The sequence below is a fragment of the Zosterops lateralis genome (genome assembly GCF_965231275.1).
Source record: "Zosterops lateralis genome assembly, chromosome: 4".
NCBI classification, from domain to species: Eukaryota; Metazoa; Chordata; class Aves; order Passeriformes; family Zosteropidae; genus Zosterops; species Zosterops lateralis.
Genome location: NC_139765.1, coordinates 34,847,511 through 34,864,636, shown reverse-complemented (window position 1 = coordinate 34,864,636; position 17,126 = coordinate 34,847,511). Strand labels below are relative to the sequence as shown.

The following is a 17,126-nucleotide window of genomic DNA, read 5'->3' as shown; positions in this document are numbered from 1 at the left end:
TCCATAATAAACTGAGACTCTTCTCCCTAAAAAACTAATAAGAGATTATTTTCAGATAATTAAACTAACTAAAAATTATTGTCTCTTTATTTTGTTTATAAAAAAGTAAAAAAATTATAAATGAAAAAAGGGGTTTAAAAGTTTCATTTTAATTCTTATTTTCTTCTTTTATATATGTTAATAAATCTCTATTTAACTTTAAGTTAGGCCTACCTGCCTTTTTTCTCTCAATCCTATCTCACAGCAAAAAAAGGCATTTAGACCACTACACTAAATTTATCCAACAGTATTCTATCAAACATAAAACCACTACAGGGAAGGATATGTTGTCCCCTGTGTAAGATAATTTTAACTGTCTACATTTCTGTGCTCTGCAAAGTTAGGTACACTGCTTCTGGTATTTTTGATCCATCCCAATTATAAAAGCAATTGTAATTTCTCTGGGGTTGGAAGCATCAGGATACTGGAAGTAAACAGAATCTGAATGCTGGAAAAAAAGAGGCCTGGAAGAGTTTCTTTCTGAACACCGAAAATAGAATGAAGATTTATTTTAGTGGCACTTTGTAAACAGAGTAAGCTGACAAAGCAGAGGTGGTGAAGGGATGGGCAGAAAAGGCTCAGAACATCAGCAGGCACAACCCAGTATGGAAACTTGGTTTCTGAGGAGAAGGTAGGAGGACGCTGTAGGGAGTGGATGACCGCAACTCTGGTTTATAACACAGGAGAATAGGTATTTCATTAATTTGTGCTGAGAAGATGTAAAATTTTATAGCCTTGTGGACCTCCTGAAAAATCATTATTTGTAACACACTCCTTTGGACGTCTGTCAGGACCGATTTTTAATATGTTCTATCCTTGACACAGCAGGAAATTGACAAAATATCTCTCACCTCATGGAAGAATGCTTTGGAATAAAGATTTTAAGGCTTCTTTGCCTCAATATCTCCCTTTGGATATATTTTATTCTACATAAAATGTTTAAATTTCATAAGCAAGCAAGGCAAATATGTAGAGTTATACTGCTCATCTAGGAGGTTGTACATAAACAAATGTGTGAATACTTTGTATGAAGCAATTCAATTTTTCTTTATCAGTTTATCGATTCCGCAGCTCCCATAAAAAGGTGTACAGTGTTTGCATAGCACATGAACTTGTAGAATGTTTTGCTTTTGCTTATGCATCTCAGACTTGCACCTTACTTTTTGATGAAGATACGCGTCTGTAAAACCTCGTGTAACCTCCAGATCTCTATGTGTGCCAGAGCACTCAGAATCTAAGTTCAGTCTTGATCTTGCTGGTCAGCTCTGCACAGAGAGGCTTGACACTTTGTCTGCTCCTGCAGCAGGCCTTGGGGATTTTTTCAGAAAGGACCTTTGGTCTTTGTAGAGATGTATCCACCACTTCTGAACCATCTTAATGCTGTAAAGGAGTACTTGATAGCTGGAGGCCTAGAATCCAGCTCTGCTGCTGGGAAATGTGCTTGTATTAGCACTGTGGAGCATTTGATGCTTCCAGGGCTTCTCCTTCCTGGGAGTGGCAGCACATATCCTCACAGCAGTGTGTGAGCACCTGAACAGGAGGGCAGCATAGGTGGGTGACTGCACTGCAGCTAAGGCTGCTGTGGGACAGCCCAATGATGCCTTTACATTCATTGTCAGACCCTCCTGGTGCATTACACTCACCTTCCCTGCTGCACTGACAGCATGGTTTCAGATGAACATATGTGCTCTGAGCTCTGTGTCCCTTTCCTATATTTTTCTGTTCTTTTTTTTTTTTTCTTTTTGAAGAGATCCTATAAGCCATGTAGTTGTAACTCACCCATGTTTGAGTTATCATGATGACCTTTAACTCTATTTTTTTTTAATGAGTTGCTCCCTTCCTACCACTGCTTCTTTATTTTGAGCTTACAGGGCTAAAGCCATCTGTATTATGACTCCATTTAAAGTCAGTGAAAACCACCCAGGATGGATTTGGACCGTGTATTTGTTTGTGATGTTACAGTTGGTTGCTCTGGTAATGATTATAATGTGTCACAAAGAAAACATTTTGTCTTTATGCACTGAGCAGACAGCAGGAACATTTTAGTGCTTTAGAACAAAACAAAAAGATTCTTTTTTGTGCAAATGTTTTCTATTATAAAAACAAATCAAGGAAAGAAGATGAAGAAGATAGCATTTAATTTTTTAATTTTCTGATTATGCAAGTATTGAATTATATGATACTATGATGTTTGTGATAAACACAGCTACCTATAAAATATTTGTGGGTTTTTTGCTTGTTTTCAAGTGCAAGAGCCCAAATGAAACACTGAGACCATGTGAAGTACATCAGAGCAAGTTCCCTTATGCCAAAAAGGAATGCTCAATTTTATACAGTGATCTTTTTGCACCTTGTCGCAATGTGGTAAGTTTATTAAAGATCCAAGATTGCTGTAATGAAAATAATAGAATCCCAGTAATTAATTTCTTCTTGCCAATACCCTCAGTCTGAATGTGAGGATACAGAGTAAAGCCCTGAGAGTATCTCTGTGTGGGTGGGCTATATTTGTGCAGAGCTCCTTGTTCCTTTCAAGACTGGAATCTAAACATAAAAATGGTAACAGAGTCGTGAGTTAGTCGACTGGATAATCAAGGTTCTATTCTCTTTAAGTTTTATTTATATCTTTTATCTATATAGGTAGATAAGTTTTATAAACTGGAAATTTGTATCAATTGAGGGACTCTAAAATAAGTGTATGTGTAATACACCTATGGCTTAGCTCAAATGGTTTTATTTTGTTAAGCGTCCTGCTCTATATAGAAAGAAATATGAGAGGCAAGATTTCAGCTTCAGAGCTATTGGTATTTTTGTTTGGCAGTTTATCATCTGGTTTTATCAAAACTCTGAGGTTTGGTATCCTTGTTTTCCCAATACCTGGCTGAACCTGGGACTTGAGTTACAAGAACATCCTTCAGTTCAGTCTAGACAAGATGGGGACAACCCTATTTTGTGTGGTAATCTTTTATTCCATTTTAATCCACCCATTATCAATGCAAGACATGCTTTCTACATTTCCCCCTGTTTCTGATATTAGCCTCCCAATGGTATTTAGGTGCTTCTTTATGCCTGAGCAAGCAACAACCACTACAACATCTCATCTCAGTCCCTTAATTTCTTCATGATTATTAATACTAACTGAGATCAGCTGTCTCAGCTGAACCTCCTGACTTTTAGAACTGAAGCTGGATGTGAACATGGTTAGGAATTTGCCTGTGAAGGAGGTTGCAGTAGCTTAACCCAAGAGATTTATTAATGTTGACTTAAGTTACTATGTGAAGAATTTTTGAGCATGTGCCTGAGAACATAGTGATGAGTGTATTTTCAAAGTGGCAAATTATTAAAAATGGAAGTTTTGAGAGTTTTTAAGAAACTGTATTATTATAATAACTTGGAAAGATCTTTTCTCTTGAACATTCATTTTCTATACCTTATCCCTGTTGTGATTAGAATTTGAAAATGTTATGCCAAAAATTTAGCATAATTACATTTAGAAATCTGTGCCAGGTGCAAAACATGTAATTTAATTAGTAGTCAAATATTCCCACATGTATGTATCTGTCTTGTATGGAAGTGTCTGTAAAGCAAATATCTTTCATGTGTTTTTAGAACCTATTAATCAGCATGTGAAAGTACAGCTTCTGCAAATGTAATGTGAAGTGACCTCCTATCAAGGGTAAATGCAGATGACTTCTGGGTGGGCTACAGGGTGCCAAGAAAAAAGCCTGAGCAGAGACTGAAACTGGGGGCATGGAAAGAACAGAAAACACAGATGGGGGTTTCAAATGTGCTTATTGTTGCTCCTGCTATGTGGGTGGAAGATCCTGCAGTGCGTACAGGCAAGCTCCTGTCTGTGGGACCGGTGGCCTTGCAGTTCAACCCAGACTGCAATACCAGGTTTCAGGGAGACAAAATCTTTCATCTCTGCTTGGCAGCAACTGATGGATTGCAGTTGCCCAGATAAGCACTGAATTTAACAGGGTCTGAGGAACCTGAACACTTGGAGAAAAAGGGATCTTCCTCATAATTCCTGAACTCAGCAGGAACTTTGGCCCAAGGCTCCCAGTTTATCACAAGAGCAGGATATTGCTGACCCATGGAGTGATGCTGTCCTGCAGGCATGAGAGACAGGTTGAGATCTTTGGAGCCAGTTTGCTATTTGGTGATTTCTACAAAGCTACTACTGCCACTTTCAATGGAGCTAGTTCTCATGTGTGTCCCCCACGTCCCCAGTGGTACTCCTGTTTTCAAAACAGGAAAAAGAATGAAAGCACAATGACATCTCTCTGCCCTTGATCCAATCCCTGCCAGCTTCTAGCAACTGCCAGCTGAGAAGCTGTCTTCGTGTTAGATAAGTACTGCTTTGTTACTGTGGTGGTATTTCTGTAATCTGACGTGTGCCAGTTGAGTGCTTTACAACTGGGCTAGACCAGAGACTAAACTGAAGAGAAGCATTGCTTAAAACATTCCACATGTTGAGTAAGAACACTGTTTTGGAAATGTTGCTCAACATTACAAAAAAAGATGATTTAAACTCAAGAAATAATGCATCATGTAAAACCAAGAAATATTGTGACGGGATTTTAGAGAGTGTGGGTTTCTGATCTAATGAAGTTTTGTGGGCAAATTTTATTAAAATCTTGGTAAGTGCAGAATGTTTTTTTTCTGCACAGTGTCACAGGTGGTCTTAAGCTTTCTTCCTCTGGGAAAACCCCCCTCTACAAATGATTACTTTAATAACTTGGTAATCAGAGTTGCAGCTCTGATTTTGTTGTTGTTCATGCAAAACTGACAGGATGACTACAGGTGGCAGTATTTGCCTTATAAAAGCAGAACTGCCAGCTTCAATAATTCTTTAAAGTTGATGAACAGCAAGTGTGTGGACAAGCACGTTTTTAGTAATCACTGATGGAATTTTTCTTTTGACCTTTAACTTAGGTGTAAGCTGATCATTTGAAGTGTACATTTTGTGTAGGAATATGCCCAAACTTTGGAAAATACCTTATTTTTTGTGTTTACTTCTTTCAGTCAGTCCAGAAGTAAAACTCCTGCTGCAACTGGAATTTGTACAGCTCATGCAATTCACCTATTTCTCTTCTTTTCCCCCCTAGATTGATGTGACTTCTTTTATCAAAAATTGTCACACAGATACATGCAACTGCAATCTTGGTGGGGACTGTGAGTGCTTGTGCACCAGTATTGCAGCTTATGCCCACAAGTGCTGCCAGCAAGGAGCAGCGATTCACTGGCGATCTCCTTTGCTCTGTGGTATGTACCTGGGCTGGCCATGCACCAGAGCTCATTTCACACGCATCTCTGAATTTTTTCTGCCCAACTATACAAGTATGACAGAAGCAGGTGGATAATAAACATAGTTCACATCTCTCAAGCTGTGTTGGCTGTGTCATCCTTATACACCCAAATTCACTGTCTTGATGAAAAGGGCTGGCTGTGCCCAGGGTGTCTTAATGTAGAGACTGTGGGAAAGGCACTGGTGGATGTCCAACTTTCTGTGTAGGGCTGCAAAGAGACCCAGTCTGCTCTTTTCACTGACAGCAAAAAGGATTCTCAGTAGAATAGAGAATGTATAGAGAATGTAGAGCTGTAGAATAATTCCCGCTTCAGATCTCCTGTTGCTGAATGAAAGGCTAAGAAAATAAAATCACTGATTGAAATATCCTGTGGGACATGAAACTTACTCACTTGGAAGTAAGCTTTACATTTTTAAGATGCAGATATGGATGGCTTCTCTTGTTACTTTGTAATAATAATAATAATAGTAATAGTAATAGTAATAACAACAGCAACAGTAATAATCATCATCATCTTGTTTTCTTTTTATCTTAGCTTATGACTGTGAATATTACAACCAAGGTATGTACTAATTGATATTCTTGATATTGATGTACTATTTGATATTTGAGTTCAAAAACTCAATTAATTTATGGACTTTTTCTTTGATTTGATGTATGTAGTTTTAACATTGCTTTTATTTTTAATGAGTGAAGGTTAGTTGTAGTTTTGATCTTTTTCAACCTTCCGATGTTTACATTTTTGAAGTAAAGTTTCTTATAAATTTTTATGTCAACAAAAGTAATGTTTTACAAGCTGTTCTTTCTGTTTACATTCCTCTCTGAAGGAGGGACAACTGATAGACTTCTAGTTTGACCAGTGTGGTTGGAGAGGTGTCAACCTCGTTTGTCCAATCCCTGGTCTTTGTCCAGAATCTATATAAATCGAGGTCGAAAATAAAACTCCCCTTCCTTTTTGCCCTGACTACTGACTGCATGTGTGTCCTTCATTTTGTGTCCTCTTGCAACAGTTAGTGGCTCAGTTGTGTTGAATGATCCTAGTAATCCCTAATACCTCCATTAATAATTTCAGAATGTTCAGTATGGGGAGTGGATTGATCCCTCATCCTACAACATATGGTAGCAGTCAGGGAGAAGCTCTAGAAGGACATTCCCTTGTGTTTGTACTGTAAACTTCAGATCTAGGACCTACAATGTTTGGACATTGATAGGCTATGACCTACAATGTTTGGACATTGATAGGCTATGGGATTTTATGCAAAAGTCTCACAATACTGTACTGTAAAAAGAACAGTACCTTAGAATGAGAGTGGTATTTATTTAACAGAATTAATTCCTGTGTCATCCGCTCTAATATTTGGATACTGTGCACATACTTTATAGGGAGTAATAGATATTGAAAAGGGCAACTTGACCAATTGCAATGATATGAATCTGACTTTTAATGTATCTTTTTGATGACTAGGATGACTTGCATTCTATAATGAGGATCATTGTAGAGATAATTTTTTTCTCCTCCTGTCTGGCCAACTACAGTAGTAGCATGTAGGTCTTGCGAGGTATAGCTGACTTCCCACAATTACTTTCTAATTGGGAATTTTACTCAAGAAGGTTTGAGGACATGGCTTTAATGGTAAACATCAAGACAGTCATCTTAAAGGCCTTTTCTGACCATAATTATTCTATGATTCTATGAAAAAGGAGGGAAGGAGTCCTGGATTTGGCTAATTTTCTTCATATAATTTACATGAATTTAGTAATATATTTTGTATTTGTGATGGCAGTGGTGTTTTAGCTACTGCTTACACAGATCAAGGCTTTTCCCAGTTCTCATGCTGATCTGCCAGTAAGCAAGCTGGGGCTGCACAGGAGGTTAGAGCCACAGGAGGTTAGGGACAGCTGACCTCAGCTGACAAAAGGGATGTTGCAGAACACATGATGTTGAATTCAGCAGTAGAAATTGGAGGGGAAGTTTTCTGGGACTGGCATTGCTTAGGGTTCATCTAGATGTTGGTCAGCTGATGCTGAAGAATTTTGGCTTTTTCATTTTTTTTCTTGCAATTGTTTTCTTTGGTTTCCTTTTCTTTTCCTTATTTCTCTATAAACAAAACTCAAACCACGACTTAACTGTCTTTATCTCCACCCATGAGTTTTTTCAGTTCCTCCTGATTCTTTTGTGAGGTGTGGGGTGAGTGACCAGGTGTGTGGTGCCATGTTTAAAGTCAAGGATAGCTTTATGCGTGTTTTCACTACCAAGTGGAACCAAGTGGAAAGTTAAGATTTAAGTTTTGTATATTATGTGATGAAAATTTTTCTTTTTCTAATTGATTTTTATTCCCTTAGGTCTTGGTGAAGGGCCCTATATTTTGGCAAGTTTTGGAGTGAATGACACAATTATAGGGGCTAATGTATCCAGCAGAAAGATATTTCCCCTCCCTAGAACTGGAGCACATGGAAATGTAATTTTCAGTTTCATGATAACTCCAGGTCTTTTCAAAGATAAAGATTTATGTAAGTGTTCTCAGCAGTTTTGCTAATGGTGAGATATGTATCTCAAACTATAGGAATGATTTTTGTTGCATCTTCTAAATATCCTAAAGTAGCCTAGATATTTTTAGCTATTGGAATAAGTGGCCAGTTTCAAAATCAAGGAGGGATTTAAATTTAAATTTTTTTAATATTAGAAAACCTCACTTCCAGTTTTAAAGTTGACTTTTCAAAAATTGTTTTAGAAATATTACAAAATAAAAGTGAATAGAATAACTCTGTGAAAAAATTCAGTTAGATTTTATAACTGGAAACTGGTGAATTTTACACAAGGATCTAGCAAATGTCAATACTGAAGGTCAATGCAGGATATTTTTGTCTCCAGTAAACTTGGTTCTACTTTAGGTTTTCACCTTATTTGTTACTTTTCTTGGCCTAGAAAAATGTGCAGCTCAGAATGGTCAATCCATTTCTGCATTATTAATAAACAACATCTCTGTGTAATGTAGAAGGTAGTTTCTTAGGTGAACGGCTAATCCTATGCTCTATTTTACACCTATCAGAGACTTACCTAAACTACACAAAAAAAAAAAAAGCGCATGTGTAAATATTTTTCTTTCTGTATCTATTTTTCTTTCTACACATATGTGAAGGTTGTGCCAATTAAATCAATAAAGATTTTGTCATTGCTTTCTCAAATAATTTAATTTGTTGAAAAAATCCAAGACTCTCAAAAATCAACTTAAAGAAGGTATCTCTCCACAGAAAATTTTTGAACTAAGTTTACAAACATTTGAATGTTTATTTCCATGGGAAAATTAGATTTTTAGATGTGATATTGAAATTAAAAATACATACAACAGAAGAATTAATTCGGTCTTGTCAAATCCCCATGTACAGTGGAAGTAAATAATTCATTATATCTGTGCAGTACACAGATGTCTTTCATATGGAAATAGGGGATAAGCTAGTATTCCTCTAAATTGAAGAACTTCAGGACCGCATTCAAGTTGAAAATCAAGTATGAAGTCACTTTTCTTATAAATTCTTAAATTTTCAGAGGATTTTTTCACTTTTGATTTGTGGCATGGATAGACCTAATAGAGGTCAAATCTCTTATTGGGCCATAGATTTTCTTACTGTATTTCTGGATATGACTGCATATAAAAAAAGCCTGACCTCAATGTTCTTACAATGTGATATTATTTACTAATGAAATTTTGGCACTGCTAAACTGTCAGTTTGATGTGTCCAAACTTGAGAAACTCCCAAGATATACAAGCTCCAGTCTGAGTCTGAGTAGGAATCATTTTTGAGGATTAGTAGCAGTAGGCTGAATGCAATTTTGGTCTAACCAGTAAGTTCCCTGGTGGTTCTGGATTATATGATCATTTGAAGTCTCTTTTAGACTCTGCAGTGCATTTCTAACTCTCTTTTGTGCAACATAAAACTGAAGGTGGTTGTTGTTGTTGTTGTTGTTGTGAAAAGTAGTTTTTTAAAAGGAGCCGCTTAATGGCCAATATATAGGATTTAATTTCAATTATTAAGTTGTTTCCTGTGAAAATAACACCATTTTTATTTTTTTTTTTCTTTTGTGGAAGCTCTGCCCCTTGTTTCACTTGAATCTGCTGAAAGACCAAACTACTTTCTGTATGTACATGACAATGAAACCATTGGGTTGGAGCAGTGGCAGGCAAGTGCCTTCTTTCAGAGACGAGCCACCTTCTTCCACCACCAGGGTCTCTGGAGTCCAGGGCTCAGTGCCTTTGAGCTGCACAGTAAAAAAGGCTTTTTCATCATTCTCACCTCATCAAGTGTTAAAGTGGGAAAGTATGATGATTCAGAAGAATTCAAACATTTCAGTAGCTTTAGTATTGAAGGTAAATTTTGCATGCACAATCTCCAGGGATAAGCATTCCTTTTCTGCTTGCCTTCAGGGCACTTTCTTTCTTGTATTTCATCAGCAATAGTAACAAATATTTTATCCTATTTTTAACTTCCATCTTTGTTTTCCATTCCATCTCAAAATGCTATTATTTTCTAAATTTGCAGATAGGAGGATCACTTTCTCTTTGAATTATGTTTTCATTGGCTTACTCTTTCAAAATCGAAGTGTCATGTCACAAAATGATGTACATTAATGTCTCATTAGTAATCTATAGATATCTATTCTTTTAAATGAATTGGGTAATTGTATTGCATCTGAAACCAACAGTATCTTCACTATGTTTAACTGACCTTTGAGGTTTTGAAAGAGAGTAAATTGTAAAAATGAATAACTGCTTTTATTTTCAAAGCTTGAAGTGTCTTTTAGCTTGAACAAACTTAAAATGCTTGAAGCTGAAGAAACCTCACCTACTGGAAAGTTCTGAAAAATTCGTCCATTTGGTTTCCATTTTTTTCATTTATTTTAAATTCTCAAATTATGTTATAGAAAAGGTTGTAAATTTATTGTTTATTGACTATTGAATCAATAAAAACCCCCTTTATTTCCTTCTCAGAACTCAGTGCTTCTGTGCCTTACAGAAGGATGTGTGAATGGCGATATGAATCCTGTGCTAATCCTTGTTTTAAGACATGTAGTGATCCTGAAGGAATAACATGTAAATTTCTTCCTCTGTAAGTAAAATTAATCTCATATTGCTACTGTATTGTTTTTTGTAATAACCATACCATTTGCTTTCTGAAAATTATTGCTGCTGCAATATCCATTTAGTTTTACTATCCAGATTTCAATATCATTCTTATAAAAAACTCTCATGAGTCATATGAAAACATTTGTACCAAGCCTCTCGTTTCCCACAGTTTGTATTCCAATTTATGTGTGCTTTTCCAACACAAGAATAAGAGGGTTTGTATTTAGCCCAGAGGATTAACTTCTGTAGTGGTTAAGTAGAAAGTTATTAAATTAAATGAAGGGTATTTCCTTCTATGGATTTATAGTCACATCCTAAACCAGCACACCATGGTGCTAAAACGACTACAACTCTCTGGTGTTTATATGACAGAGATCAAAAATTGTAGGAATAGTAAGGGAGGAATACGCCCTCTCCTGTAAGAAGAGGGAACTTTTATACTGGGAGATGCCCATTGGCGTGAAGGGAGGGATTTCAGAGGGGTGATAGCTTGGGATTTAGTTAACGGATTTGCTGTTTCCATGGTTCTTCCCTGGCCTCTCTGAAACCACAGTAAACTAAAAGGAAAAATGCCTAAAAGCTCAAGGCACAATGTGGTGGAAAAGAAAAGAAATTTTAGATTTCAGACTCCCTAGGCATATTCAATTTATGATTAGTAATACTACTAATATGACTAATTTTCTCTGTTAATATTCTTAGCTTTTACTTATGGAAACACTGGTTGTTATTGTCATGATTTTCTTATTGAAAAGTCTCCCCAGAAAAAAAGACACAGGAATATAGTGATTCGTCTGCATTTTCCTATGTTGAAAGGACACAAGAAAAAGGCTTTATGGAGTCAATCTAAATATTTTAATATCTCAAATGAACATATATGGATAAAACAAAAGTCTTGTAGACAAGTTCATCATTCTGTGAAAAACTTTTCTGCTTAGGGATCTAAACTTCCACCTGGTTGTGGAAGCAGAATGGTCCAAAGCTATCATGTTCATCAGCCTATGCAAATAATCACTAACAGTTTAGAAATAGAATTGTGCTGCTCAATAACCTTTTGACCTTGAAATGCCTCAAAATGCTATATTCATAATTTCACTGGAAAGTTATTAAAACTCTGATAAGACATTCTAATGGTTTGTGTAGCCAATGTAAAATAATTTAAAATTAACTTATACTTCTACTGTGGCTCTAGAATTGACTATGCAATATTTTAAAGGGTCGAAGGATGCATGCCATACTGTCCCAAAAACATGATCCTTGATGAGATCACACTTAGATGTGTTTATCCAGAAGACTGTAAGTATACTTTATGATATTGATCTACTCTTATAAATTGTTCCAGAGATCCCAGGAAAGGATTACTCAAATGCAATTTTTTTTTTAATTAAATGCTTTCTCAGAACATCTTTCCAGACACACATTGTGTGTCTGGGACATAGACTCCATTCCCAGTCACCAAAATACAGCTTCTTCTTTCAAACAAGTTATATTTTTAAGTTTAATTCTCATATTTCTCTAATAGTGAGTTATATATAACCTTTTGTGATTATGTTATACTCAGAGCAACTATATTTGACTATATAGTGCTACTATACTACACATCTGTAAGGGAGAGATCCCATATGAAAGAAATACAGCTGTGGCAAAAACTTCAGTCTTTTCAGAGAATGACACACTAACAAATTCAGCTCATCTATTTCATAATTTCTAGTGTGTAAAGATACCACATTATTTGCCTATTTTGTGGGGCAAACTGTTATTTTAACATTAAAATTTAATTTTAATATGTATTTTATTGTACAAATTTTGAATTAAATACATTTTGCTTAATATTTGCTAGTACAAAGTTATCTCATACTATTTCGGATTTACTGAATTTTCTATGGAATTGCCTTGTTGCTTCAAAATTGCCTTGCAAAATAAAGGTTTTCACCAATAATAAAAGAATAATAAAAATAATAATGAACAATAATATAAAAATAATAAAAAGAATAAAAATTAATTATTTCATTTGAAGAGAAAATTGGAAAACATTTTGAGTCAGCTGAGTTCCTCAAAGTCATCAGGTGACCTGGAACCATTGACAAGATCTGATTTGCAAATATTTAAATGGGATTTGAGTAGAGGTAGATTTGCTATTTTTCTTTAATAATAACCCATAAATGACAGTTAAACACACATTTTTCCTTTTAGGCATACCTGTGACACCTACAGAATCAGAAATTGGACTGAAACCTTCACTGTTAATCTCTCACATGAGTCCTACCACAGAGAGATTTCCTCAGACACCTCCTGCACTTGTTACTTCAGGGAATAAAACAACTCTCATCAGTGTGACAGACAAAATAACCATGAATGCAAACACAGCTTCAAGGGGAATGAATATGTCGGCACAGTCCATTACAGACTTTTATTCATTGGAAGCATCTAATGCAGCCACCTATTCAACATTTTCATTACCAAGTACAGTGGAGCCTTCTGATGTACTTTACAGCACAGCCAGCCCTACTGTCCTTTCCAAACCCATCCCTTCAACAGATTTTCCAATTTTTCTTCAAGCCTCAGCAGTCACACCACATACTGCCCACTCTAATGCATCTATAACTTTATCTTTTACAATAAAACCTCCAACAACCCTGTTTAGTCCAAGTCCTCTTTCAACACATTCTGCATTATTAACACCCACTTTCCTAGTGGTAGTTCCATTTTCACTTGAAACATCAACCACTCGGCTAGGAACCTTCCTCAGCACTAACAACTTTAGCCTCCAAGCTATCTTTTGTCACTTCTGAGCTGTCTGCAGGGATTGGGAAGAGTAGGAGTCCTTCAGTAAGTCATTCTAAGGGAGCAGAAATGTACTCTGAAGTGCCTTTGTATGCCTTGCGGGCTGATAGAGAAATTTTCACAAGACCTGTGTATCTTCTAGGTCCACAATTGACACTAAGCACATCTACTTCTCCTATATCTACTTTGTCTGTCAGAACTAGGTCTGGAATTAGTCAAACTGCAGTTTATCCAACACCCATTTCTGCACTGGCTTCAACTGCTCCTCAAATTCCTCTGACTACTAGATTTTCTGGTCTGAGACAAGTGTTCTTCAATTAATCACAGATTCATATTTCAAAACAGCAAAACCCTTATCTAAAACTCCTCTGATATCATTAAGTGGTAGTTCTTCAACCAGTTTTTCTCCAAAGCCATTTTCACCTTCAGTGCAAACTTCAATGACTGTTCTTGAGCAGACATCTCCATTAAAAAATGGCAGTATTTCTGCTGCTCTGCCAATAATGACTGTATCTTCACCTCAAGTTGTTTCTCAAATCCCTAAAAACACTTCTTTGAGTCCTTCTGTAACATGCACAGTATCTTCACCAGCGTGTTCTCTGTTTACCTGCCTGAAGCTCAAAGCTATGGCAGGTGCCACTGTTGCCCCCCAAAGTCTTTATACAGTGTCTTCTGGTGCTTCCACTCCTCTAGTCAATTCAACAATCTTTCATAGGTGTGTAGTAAGTAAAGCCTCAACAGAAAATAATCATATAATGCACACTGATTTCTTTTCATGGCTATCCATTTCTAAAAAGCCAATGAAATCCATTATGTCTACACACTTCCCTCTTAGGACATTGGTATTCCCTCTAAATGCTACATTAATAACCACTTCAGAACTTACAGAGTACCCAAAAAGTTCAGATACAGAATTGAAAACTGACCCTGTGGCTCAAAGTTCAGGTACTTTCATTTCCAAAGATCCTTCTTTTACAAGGTCATTACCTTTATCTACAACCTTGTTATCAACATCAATACCATCTTATGTGACATTTCAGACTACAAGTTTTTCATTGATTCCCATAGTCAGTAGCACATCATCACTAACACAAAATATAAGTGCTAGCCAAACATCAGTTTCATCTCTAGATACACAAGGAACTTCAAAAATTCCAATTACAGACCTTACAACTTCTGTGGATTTCTCTAAATTCACTTTAAAAATAAATCTCTCTACTAATTTTTCAGCAGCACTAAAAACATCCATTGTAATGCCCTCTTTACTAATGCTTAGAGCCTCTGAAATCACTATAGAAAGCCAGCCCTCTATGCCTTCACCTCCTCCTATGACCACTCATATCTCTAATGTTTCTCTAGGAAAACAGAGTTCTTCGGTAAGTTCTTCAGAAGATGGAACAATATCAGCCATACCAGCTGGAATCTCCACTCAATCCACCACGCCAATGATCGCCAACACAACAGTGAATGCTACATCCTCAAATGCACCTTATATTTTTGCAAAAATGATGCCTAGTTCTTCGGCCAGTTTATTAGTTACTTCAGGCACTACCCTAGCCTCTAGGATTACTACAAAAACCACTGATTCTTTTGTTGTCAGTTTGGATTTCTATATGGCTTCAGCTTCAGTTCCTACCACCATAGAAACACACAAATCTTTATTTACAAGTGCAGTAATTCAAGCTTCACAGAGCAGTAGAGAAACTCCAAAGATTAATATAATGAAAACAACTGTTACTACAAGTCCATTATCACAGATGAAGAGTACCTCATACATAGCATCAGAAGTTAAATACACTACCTCATTTGAAAAATCTGTGGATATTTCAGAAGATGGTCAGACTTCACATGGGCAAAAAAATGCTACCAGGATAAAGGCAACCACAACTGACGAATCTTCCCCACCTTATTTGCCAGTAACTGCAGCTCAGAGTCTGCTTGTTTCAAGAAATACAACCTCAGTCAAAAATATCTCTGTTTCTGGAGTCCTGGATGTAATGACATCAGATAGGTCCAAAATCCCAACACAGAAACCTATTACACCTTATTTTAGTGTATCAGAGGCCACAGAGCTGCAAACCAGAGCTATAATAGATTTATCTCATTCTAGTGGTGGAATGGTTCTGCCTTCTTCTTCAGGAACGACTGCTGTAGCTGACAAGGCTTACTTTGGCACAATGATGCATACACTGATATCTACATCTTCTGAGTGTGTGGTATGATCAGCCTTACTTTCCCCTCTATGTTAAAATACATATTACTTTTCAGTCCATTCTTTTATTATACATATGTAATACCAGAGATTTAAAATAGTTCCTATTTTCTATTTAATTTACTTGTTTTACAATTCTCAGTTATTCTTAGAGGATAGTTTTTTTTGCTGCTCTCACATTGCCCTGGTATATTCTGGAACTTGAATGAATTGCTCTGATTAAAACAGGCTTTAAAGTTTTCTAGATAGCTAAATGTATTTCTGAGGTGCAGAAAAAGCCATAATCCTTGCAATTTTGATGTTTCTGCATAATCTTACCCTGGCTTTCCTTTTTTCACTTGTTTATTTGTCATGGGGTTTAAAATTATGGGAACGCATGATTTTGTGTTTTTTAAAATGCTTCAGGTTATATCCCCCAATGCATAATGCTTTACATAGGATATTTCACCAAAGCTGGATGGAACAGGAAGGGTATGGATGAATGGACATGCATTATTGTCACTGGTTACAACCACACAAATGCAAGTCATTCTGAAATAACTGATGAGGGGCAGGTAGATGTGCTGATTCTCAGAGCTGGGGAATGGACAAGTAAATCACTTGCACTTCATATGGCCAATGAAGATTAAAGTTGACTCTGGTTGTTTTTTCCTTATATGACAGCCAAGATACCTTGAACCTGTTGACAAATGTAGCCAGTATGTATGTGTTAATACGGGATGGATGTTATACAATCTTTCAAGGAACTGCCCTAAGGATGTGCAGAAGCCAGACTGTGGTTTTCGAGGAATGCCTATTCAAGTTAACACTGATAGCTGTTGTCCTGAATGGGAATGTCCCTGTAAGTCACTCTTTGATTTTTAAATAAAATATGGAGCCTTGATCTGTAAATGTCAAGTAATAAATTAAAGGTTTATTTCAATGGGAATAAGAGGTTAAATGCTGGATTGAATTAAAAAGGGCTATTCATCAGCAAAGCAGAATGAAATATATTGAACGTTTTGGTACCTTTGAATTGACATCCTGGGGAATCAATTTTTTTTTTTTTTTTAATGGTATCATTGAAATGATATCTGCAGCATGAACTCCAATATTTTTCAGCTGAGACTTTTCAGAAGTTTTATCAGGAGAGATGTTAAGATTTCAACATTTTATTAAAAAAAAGAAATTAAACACCAGCTTTTCTGAAAGACAGAACCCCATATTTCATTTAGCTCTAACTGCAGTTTTTTATTCATGCTTAGAAACTGCAGAAAATGGTGGATGAGCCTGCCAAGGGAACAAAAAGGCTAATGACAGTTCTTTTTTAGGTCAGTGTTCTGTACTGTCTGAACTGAGTGTTATTACCTTTGATGGAAACAACATAGCCCTCTGTAATATGGCTTCCTACGTTTTAGTCAAGTTACCAGGAGAAATCATTGTTGCTCATATTGAGAAATGTCCTGCTAATCAGGTAAGGTTCTTGCATTTATGCAATAATTATAACTGTTCCTTGAAGTTTTTTGTGTTATAGGTTTGAAATTATGCAAAAATATGTCAATTAAAACTTATACATAAAAGCCACACTCAAGGAAAAATGCCAAATTATTTAATTTTCAAGAAGGCTGCTTAATAATGCTATATAGATAAAAGAATTTTATCTTGCGCGAAATAGTAATTTTT

General features: G+C 36.2%; 1 protein-coding gene across 10 annotated transcripts in view; it reads left to right on the top strand.

Moving 5' to 3' along the window:
• OTOGL (otogelin like) overlaps positions 1-17,126 on the top strand; it is a 97,181-nt gene that overhangs the window by 51,551 nt on the left and 28,504 nt on the right. For all 10 annotated transcript variants that reach the window (XM_083859943.1, XM_083859947.1, XM_083859942.1 and 7 more), the window contains 11 exons: positions 2,287-2,403; positions 5,148-5,304; positions 5,884-5,910; positions 7,692-7,859; positions 9,437-9,715; positions 10,337-10,454; positions 11,685-11,764; positions 12,662-12,931; positions 14,612-15,468; positions 16,128-16,305; positions 16,775-16,917. In XM_083859943.1, the coding sequence (XP_083716069.1) occupies positions 2,287-2,403; positions 5,148-5,304; positions 5,884-5,910; positions 7,692-7,859; positions 9,437-9,715; positions 10,337-10,454; positions 11,685-11,764; positions 12,662-12,931; positions 14,612-15,468; positions 16,128-16,305; positions 16,775-16,917 (2,394 nt within the window). The remainder of the gene's footprint in view (positions 1-2,286; positions 2,404-5,147; positions 5,305-5,883; positions 5,911-7,691; positions 7,860-9,436; positions 9,716-10,336; positions 10,455-11,684; positions 11,765-12,661; positions 12,932-14,611; positions 15,469-16,127; positions 16,306-16,774; positions 16,918-17,126) is intronic.